Source organism: Manihot esculenta, chromosome 10, assembly GCF_001659605.2.
Source record: "Manihot esculenta cultivar AM560-2 chromosome 10, M.esculenta_v8, whole genome shotgun sequence".
NCBI classification, from domain to species: Eukaryota; Viridiplantae; Streptophyta; class Magnoliopsida; order Malpighiales; family Euphorbiaceae; genus Manihot; species Manihot esculenta.
The window spans coordinates 27,000,351-27,009,356 of NC_035170.2; the positions used below are offsets into that span (position 1 = coordinate 27,000,351).

Sequence of the window (9,006 nt, forward strand, 5' to 3'; positions counted from 1 at the left end):
AAATTTATTAAAAATTTATTATATTTTTCTATTTTAACAAAATAATTATTTAATTTATTTTTACCATTAAAAATATAATAAAAAATTAAATTAATTTTTTTATTGATAAAAAAATATTTTAATAAATTTTTAAAATTATAAAAAATAACTTATTAATAATAGTAATATTTAGAAATTATATAAAAGGATTTATTTAAAAATAATATAAAATTTAAAAAAAATTCTTATTTTTTATTTATTTTTATAAAAATAAAATAAAAAATTATTTTATTAATAAGAAAAAAGAATGTTTTAATAGTTTTTTAAAAAATATAAAGAATAATAACAATAATTAAATAGTAAATTTTCTATTTTCTATTATTCGTTGAATGCGCCGCGCCAACTTGACGAGTTAGTATTTGAGGTGCATATAATAAGCTTCCCATTTTTGCTCATGTGCGGAGACCTGCAAACTTTGTGTGTTACCGTTTTGTTTATCCTGCTGAAAAGCCATTGAAAACCTCTCATCGAGAGAAAATTATGGAACCTAAACCTGTCAAATTATTCGTGAAGGTGATGAATTCGGAAGATCCAACGATAGAAATCCATGCAGATTCTAATGATTCAATAAAGTCTATCCATGAGAAAATTCTAGTGGCAGCTAGAATCCCTGTTACAGAGCAGAAATTATTCCATAATGGGAAGCAACTAGATCAGTGTCTTCACACACTCGAAGACTGCTCAATTGAAAACGAAGCTTCGCTGGAGTTGAAGGTAGAACTCAGGTGGGACGACTCGGACGAATCATCAGCACTTCTCCAAAAGATTCACAAAATGAGTTCAAACTGTTGTCGCATGTGCCAAGTGGAATCTGTCTCCGAAGATCAAGATGTCTCAGAGCATGATTACAAGACCATTCTCGAGGCGTTTATGCTCCCGAAAGAAAAGGATTTGGAGATTCTTAATCTGTATTCTGTCCCTGCGACTATGGTTATGCTTTATAACTCACCAATTGAAGGTAACAAATACTATGCTGATTTTTTAATAAGGTTTTCCATGGATCTCTTACTGATGAGTGCAAATAAGTTTCTTGGTGATGAAAAAGCACCTTTAGTGTTAGAATTTTGTAATTTGCTCAGGGAGGTATCTAATGAAGATCCTCTGTATCAGTCATGCCGGACTACTCTAAGAAAATTGCTGGAAATAGGTAACTATGAGATACATCTCAATAATGGGTTACGCACAATGCTCGAAATTTTAGATTTTTTTAAAGAGTCGTTAGTAGCCCTATTACATGGATTGGGCCAGGCCTTCTACCCGAGCGCGCACATTCAGTCGCTGAAAATTCAATTTCGTGACTTCCGAACATTCTCACGCGCATTATGTCAAGCAATTCATGGTCAGGCGGAAACCGATGAAGATGGTGAGGTTGATAATGAGGATGATGAGACAGATGAAGATGATGAGGTTAATAATGAGGATGATGAGCGTAAGGTTGATAATGAGGATGATAAGCGTACAAAAATGATAGTTCGGGTCTCGACTAGAGCAATTAAAATTGGATTTATAGAAGTATTGAAAAAAATGGAGGTGCATCTTAGTCGTCTGCCGCTTATAGTACAAGGATTGAAATATACTGATGCTTTGGTATTTAATGATGCAATGCGTTCTATTTCATTTTTGTATCTCGCCATTCTGAAAGAATTGAACAGCATGTCTCAGCTTGTGAAGGGTGGTAAAGATAAGTTTCGGCAGGTATTAGAGGGTCATAAGAATTCACTGCCACTGATGATTAAAAACGTTACAAGGAAAGATGATTATGATTGGCTTCTTGAGTACAATGCTGATATTACGAGGAAAGATTATCATGGTTGGCTTCTTGAGCACAATGATGTGCTTGATTCTGCGTCCAGGATGCATTTACTCATGATGAAGATGATCCCTGAGAAAAAACTACACGACCCACTGCTCTATAAGCCTCTTATTCGATGGTCTAAATATATGGACGAAAAGCTGTATGAGCAATTCAGAAAGAAGAATCTTACAGATTCTCAAGTATTGCAGGATTGTTTGTGCAAGTTGTGCCAAATTCTATTCAAACCACAAAATCTTCTTTTACTGGCGTGCCCAAATGATCCTACAAAATTCTATCCTAATCCTGGTAAGTTCTTACTCTTTTTTAATTTCCCTGAATTACCATCCATAATTGAATTACAAAGAAGTGTTGGAGTATAATTTCTTCTTTTTCATTTGATATATATGCAGAACTAAAACGACAACCGTTACACCTGGACAGTTTTAAAATTTCTGGAATAGTGATTGCACTGGCGTTGATGCATGAAGTACACATAGGCATTGCCTTTCATCATCTGTTTCTTTTGCTGTTGGCTGGAAATGATATTTCTATGGAAGACATACGGGAAGCATGTCCATCTTTTTGCAACAAGAAGGCCAAGGAACCTTCTCATGATGATAATCTAATTCGGAAAGAATTTATCCAGTCAGTCTCTGAACAGATAAACTTTTTCAAGCAAGGCTTTCATAGTGTATTTGGAGAATCAATCAACCAACTGCTATCCTATAGAGGAATAGAGCTTGAAGATCTTAACCAGGTGCTACAAGGAAACTTAAACCTTAAGTTTAATTTCGGAAAAAAGAGAAAATATGAAGACAATGAAAGTGATCCTCTGACGTCTCAGAATAATGAAAGTGATCCTCTTATGTACCAGTTCTTCAAGGTATGTGCTTCTAGGATTTCCTTTGTGTTACTTAGCATAATTATGGTATACTTTACATTTTCTATACCCTATTGAATTTAGAATACAAAAATAACTTTATAAAGACATAAAATGGATATCTAAAAACGAAACAGAAATAGAGATCAAACAACGGCAAATAGATACCATAAATTTTGTAGAAAAATACAAAATGTAAATACATCACATCAAAAAAAAATCTTTTCTCGTAAAATCTCATCAACTTCAACGTTCCTCATTGATGAGATTTTTGTTGGAGTTAAAAATCATCTAGCAATTTTACAACAATTTATGGACATACACAGATATCTTTAAATAAGTTTTCTACAATTTGAAGACACGCCGGTCTTTTTAGAACCTTATCGGTCTTTGATTTCTATACTTTAGAAACTTGTCGGTTTTTTATAAACATACTTCACTCGAATAACTATAAATGCTTTGAAATAATCATTTCAAAGGTCAATTGAGCCACAATGCCATTATTAGATTTAAAATGGAAAAATAGCTAACTAAAAATAAAAAATAGATACATGAAAATAGAAAGGAATAGACATTTAAGAACATCAAATAGATGCAAAAAATTCTCTAGAAAAATACGAAATATTTGCAACAACAAAAACAAAAAAGAAAAGCTGGATTTTTAGCTTTTACAAGCATATCCTTAAAACTTAAAATTAACATGATGCAAAAAGAGAGAGAAGATATATGGAGAGAAGAACAACTCACATTTCGTTGGTAAAAACAGAAGATGTACAAATACTTATACTTCTTTTTCTTCTTTATTTTTTAAGCTCTCCAACCCTTTTTTAGCTAAGCTGCAATTCAACCTTTTTATAAGAAAAGTCTTTTAAAAGTTACTTATTAACACTTTCGTTTAATGTGGACTAGGTGTTGAAAATGTTTTAGAAAAAATACTTCTCTGATCTGGTTTCATTAGCATAATCATGATTAGTATTGTTATTCTTATTAGATCGTAATATGAAATTAACTATGTTGAGTGCTTGGCAGGTTAATCGACAAAGAGTTAGTATTACAGAATGGCAAGAGGGTAAGTTTTTGGGAAAGGGGGGTTTTGGAGAAGTGTACGAAGGATATGCTCCTGGTGGTTTCTTTTTTGCCATCAAGGAAATAAAAATTGAAAATGAGGGGATGATTGAGGAAATTAATCATGAGATTGATTTATTATATCAATTGAGACATCCAAACATAGTAAGTTATTATGGCACGGAGAGGCGTGGATCGAAGGTCTATATTTTTCTTGAACTTGTAAGACCAGGTTCCCTCAAACAAATATACAAAAAGGGTTTCAAACTGGAAGATTCCCAAGTGTCCCACTACACTAAACAAATACTTGAAGGTTTGAATTATCTCCATGGGCTAGGTGTAGCCCACAGGGATATCAAATGTGAAAATATATTAGTGAATTATAAAGGACGTGTCAAAATTACAGATTTTGGATTAGCAAAAGTGCCCGAATTAAATGCTTTTATGAAGTCTTGTTGCGGCACAATACCCTGGATGGCTCCTGAGGTTATTAAACGGGACACTGAGTATGGATTTAAAGCTGATATATGGAGCCTTGGTTGCACTGTTTTGGAGATGCTCACTGGGGAAAGTCCATACTCAGATTTGAACTGTGGTTCTAAAACGCTAAAAGACAAGATTGTTGGAGGAAAATTGCCAACTGTGCCTGATTCTCTGTCTGAGCTTTCACGAGATTTTATCATGAAGTGTCTGCAAGTTAATCCAGATCATCGTCCAACTGCTGCTGAGCTTTTGCAGGATCCTTTTGTCAAAGGTTCTGCCTTCTAGCATTTTCAAATTTCAGTCAACTCATTTTCCTTTATCTTGAACTCTGAATAATTCAATGAGTGTCCATTAGCATTTCTTCTTGTTGCTTTCTTTTTTTTTTTTTTTTTTTTTTTTACCTCCAACAGCTTTTTTTGGACTTTATTTGGACATTGATTTGTCTTCTTTAGCAATTTTAATGTCAGTTAAACTTTCACTTACACTAATTGCTCTATCCAGTATATTGGAGTGATTTATATTTAGCTAATATCGAATGATTGTCACTATTGACTGATGAGACTTTTTCTAAATATTTAAGTTGCTTAAATCTTAAATCTTAGTTAATATTTTGTTTAAAGTGTATTTTTTATTGTAGATATAATTATATATCGGGTAAGTAGCTGATTATAATACAATTCACCATACATTAACCATACTTTCTTACTTGTAATAGTTGCTAATCTTACTTGTAATTTTTGTAATCAGTCTCATTTTGGAGTCGTCTCTCATTGAGAGAAGGAGAGAGTTAGAGAAATTTTTGAGATTGCTCTTATTTTTTCTCTCAATTCTTACTGGTTTTAGATATGTTTTTTTTCATTTTTAAATATCTAATTTCAGTATTTAGATATCTATTCTCTATTCCAACTCCTAATAGTGGTATCAGAACTCCTTATATTCTTTAAGGGCTTGTAAAAGAGAGAAAACCAATGAGAATCCCCTTCACTAAAAAACTTTTAAACACTTGGAGAGTGATGGCTTCTAGTGGGTATTATGCTCCTTCCCCTCTTATATTTTCTAATAAAGGCTACGGGATATGACCTGTGAAGATGAAGGCTTATTTCAAAGTTTTTTATCTGTGTAAGGTGACTGAAACTGGTAGAACTAACTCCCTTAAGAGATAATCCCATTGTTTCTCAAATCAAAGCTTACAGTGAAGAGTGTGCTAAGGGATTCAAAGCTCGATCATGTCTTCATGCCTCCATCTCTGATGTGATTTTCACAAGAATCATGGCTTGTGAATCTATAAAAGAAGCTTGGGACAGACGAGTTCCAAGGAATTGAAAGCTCAAGGTAGATGATTGTTCTCAACTTGAGAAGGGATGACTCGCGGTTGTCGAAATCGATAAAAAATAACCTTTCTGATTATCAACAATATTACTACTGCAGATAGTGGTAAAGGATCGAATCTACAGGGAATTGTAAACTTACCAACCTTCCTTATCAGGACCAAGAGAACGCACTGAGAGCGAATAAACTGAAAGCAAATAAAATAAAAGTGCATGTAAAGTAAAATGGGGGATTTTGAGATTGATTTTGATTAGCAACTACTGAAAGCAAGTAAATAAGCAGAATATGAAAAATAAAAAGAAATTCAATATGAGAAATGTCTAGTTGAAGAGATGGATCCACCTTGGTTGTTTGGATTGATCATTGAAACTTATGTTCTTTAGGTTGATTCAATAGATTAGTTATGGAGATGGAAGACGCTTCTCACCACCATGTCTCTCCTTATGATTAAACCAATTAGGGAACGTCCTCTAATTAATTACTAATTAACATATTGCCAAGAAACGTCCTTGGGTCTTAGGCATCAAACAATTGTTAATTGCATGAAGAAAGAGAGAGATCCAATCCTAACTACTCAAAAGTATGAGATGTTGTTAGATCATACAATTTCTTAGTTATTACACCAAGTATTCTTATGTTTGAATAATTCCAGCAATTACGGACAAAAAATTATCCAAACTAACAATTAATTACCTTGCAATCAAGAATCAAGTGGCCAATTTGATCAAAACAATAAAGTAATAATAGAAATCAAGCATGGACTGTATGAATATTGAATAACCAAAAGACAAACAATATGTGTTCAGATCTCACAATCCTTTAAACAACCTTAGTTTCAATCAATCTTCAACTAGAGTAAAAGGTTTCAGCCACTCATGGCTGAATCAAAAACCAAAAAATAAAGAAAGGAAGAAGAAGAGATGGTATCAATTGCAATCCCGTAGGTGTGCCCAAGTGAGAGTGTAAAAATTGTGTAGAGGCTCCTTATGTGTCTTTTTATAGTTGAAAGTGCTGCCCTAGGTCATACTTGCTTCCTAATTAGTGAAGAGACTGCCCAAAGTACTGAAAAGGAAAGAATCGCGTTGCAAACTCTCCAGAAGGAAGGAGATGCGCGGCTTGCACTGAAGAAGGAAGGTGTGCGCGCGGCTTAGATTCAGAAGAGAAAGAGGCGTAGATCGTGCTTCCTAATTAAGTTTAGATGCTGACCTTGCTGCCCAAGAGGTACTTGCTGCCCAAGTTGTGTCTGAAAAGGAAAGATTCGCGTTCCAAAATTGTTCAGAAGGAAAGAAGCGTGCACATCTTCTTCAGAGGGAAAGTGGCGCGCGGTCATTGAATGCAGAAGGGAATGTGAATCTGTCCAGTCTTTCCTTTTTAGGTGGAGCCTTCGTTTGAATTTTGAATGCTGAACGCAGAAGAGGCAAGTGCGTCTTCATGAGATCTTGCTGCCTAAATAGGAAGATATGACTGTTGTAGTGTGTGCACATCTTTGAATAAGGAAAGAAACATCTGCGATTTGAATTTCAAATAATCTTCTGACTGAGCTTTCCTTATTCGCTTTTACTTCTGCACTTCCCTTATTTGAAAACTTTCCTTTTCAGAAAACTTTTTTTATTTGGAAACTTTCCTTTTTTGGCACTTTCATATTTGGCACTTTTTGGCAGTTTTAAGAGCATTTTCTCCAGATTGTCTCTTTACACCTAATATCTGCAAAACATGATTAAAACTACAAAATTAAGCAAAAAAGATGTAAATAAACATCAAGAACATAATGATAAAATGGGCTGAAATATGCTCTATCAAGGGAGTTTAAGGTTCTAAAAATGAAAGAATCTGAAACTTTGAAAGAGTACACAGATAGATTGATGGTTATGGTCAACAAAATCAGGTTGTTGGGTGAAGATTTATTAGATAAAAAAGTTGTGGAGAAGGTTCTTATGAGCCTGTCTAAGAGATTTGAGTCTAAAATCTCCTCTTTGGAGGACTCTAAAGATCTTAGCAAGATCACCCCACTTGAACTTATAAATTTTTTACAAGCTGCTAAGTAAAAGGATATTTTTTAGACAAAAAGATGCTTCTGAGGAGGCATTTGTTGCAAAACAGAAAGGAAAGTAGGTGCTGAAATCCAATAAAGGAAAATAGGGAAAGCAACCTAAAAGTGGAAGTGGTGCTGCAAAAAAGGGCAAATTTTCAACTTGTCCAACCTGTAGAAAAATAAATCATTTGGAGAAGTATTGCTGGGAGAAAAATAGTGTAAAGTCTATGCAATGCCATTACTGTAAGAAGTATGATTATATTTCCAAAGATTGCAGCAGATAGGGTAAAGCTCAAAACCAACAGCAGGATCAACAAGCTAATTTCATTGATGATTAACCTAAGCACCAGGAAGATTATCTATTCATGGCTTCTTAGTGACGTAGAATTACTAATAATCTCACTTGGTCCGTTTATAGTGGCTGTACAAGTCACATGGCTCGAGATGAAAGCTTGTTTATCTCTATAGATAAGTCATTAAAAGCTACTGTGAAGATGGAAAATGGAGAGATAGTTCAAGCTGCGGGAAAGGGTACTGTTGCTATGCAAACAAAGAAAGATACCAAGAATATTTCTGATGTTTTCTACATTCCTAATCTATCTTGAAAGGTTCTGCCTTTTAGCATTTTCAAATTTCAGTCAACTCATTTTCCTTTATCTTGAACTCTGAATAATTCAATGAGTGTCCATTAGCATTTCTTCTTGTTGCTTTCTTTTTTTTTTTTCACCTCCAACAGCTTTTCTGGACTGTATTTGGACATTGATTTGTCTTCTTTAGCAATTTTAATGTCAGTTAAACTTTCACTTACACTTATTGCTCCATCCAGTATATTGGAGTGATTTATATTTAGCTAATATCGAATGATTGTCACTGTTGACTGATGAGACTTTTTCTAGATACAAGGTTGTTTAAATCTTAAATCTTAAATTTTAGTTAATGTTTTGTTTAAAGTGTACTTTTTGTTGTAGATATAATAATATATTGGGTAAATAGCTTATCATAATACAATTCACCATACATTAACCATGTTTTCTTATTTTACTTGTAAGAGTTGCTAATCTCTCTTATAATTTGTGTAATCAGCCTCATTTTGGAATCGTCTCTCATTGAGAGAAGGGAGAGAGTTACATAAATTTTTGAGATTGCTCTATTTTTTTTTTCTCAATTCATTACTGGTTTTAGATATTTTTTTTCATTTTTAAATATCTATTTTTTACTCCAACTCCCAACTGTGGTACTAGAGCTTTTTATGTTCTTTAAGGGCCTATAAAAGAGAGAAAACCAGTGAGAATTCCCTTCACTAAAAAACCTTTACACACTTGGAGAGTGATGGCTTCTAGTGGGTATTATGCTCCTTCCCCTCTTATATTTTCTAATGAAGGC

General features: G+C 33.7%; 1 protein-coding gene across 1 annotated transcript; it reads left to right on the forward strand.

The window, feature by feature from the left end:
• The first annotated feature begins 408 nt into the window (after positions 1-408).
• LOC110624411 (E3 ubiquitin-protein ligase UPL5-like) lies at positions 409-8,472 on the forward strand. Its single transcript, XM_021769532.2, has 4 exons — positions 409-2,140; positions 2,245-2,717; positions 3,744-4,533; positions 8,232-8,472. The coding sequence occupies exons 1-4, from the start codon at positions 520-522 to the stop codon at positions 8,243-8,245; spliced, it is 2,898 nt and encodes a 965-aa protein (XP_021625224.2). The 5' UTR covers positions 409-519; the 3' UTR covers positions 8,246-8,472.
• Positions 8,473-9,006: the final 534 nt, after the last annotated feature.

Coding starts and splice junctions, on each gene's coding strand:
- LOC110624411 (XM_021769532.2), top strand. CDS start 520: ATGGAACCTAAACCTGTCAAATTATTCGTGAAGGTGATGAATTCGGAA. Junction 2,141..2,244: donor AAAATTCTATCCTAATCCTG/GTAAGTTCTTAC, acceptor ATATATATGCAG/AACTAAAACGACAACCGTTA. Junction 2,718..3,743: donor TTATGTACCAGTTCTTCAAG/GTATGTGCTTCT, acceptor AGTGCTTGGCAG/GTTAATCGACAAAGAGTTAG.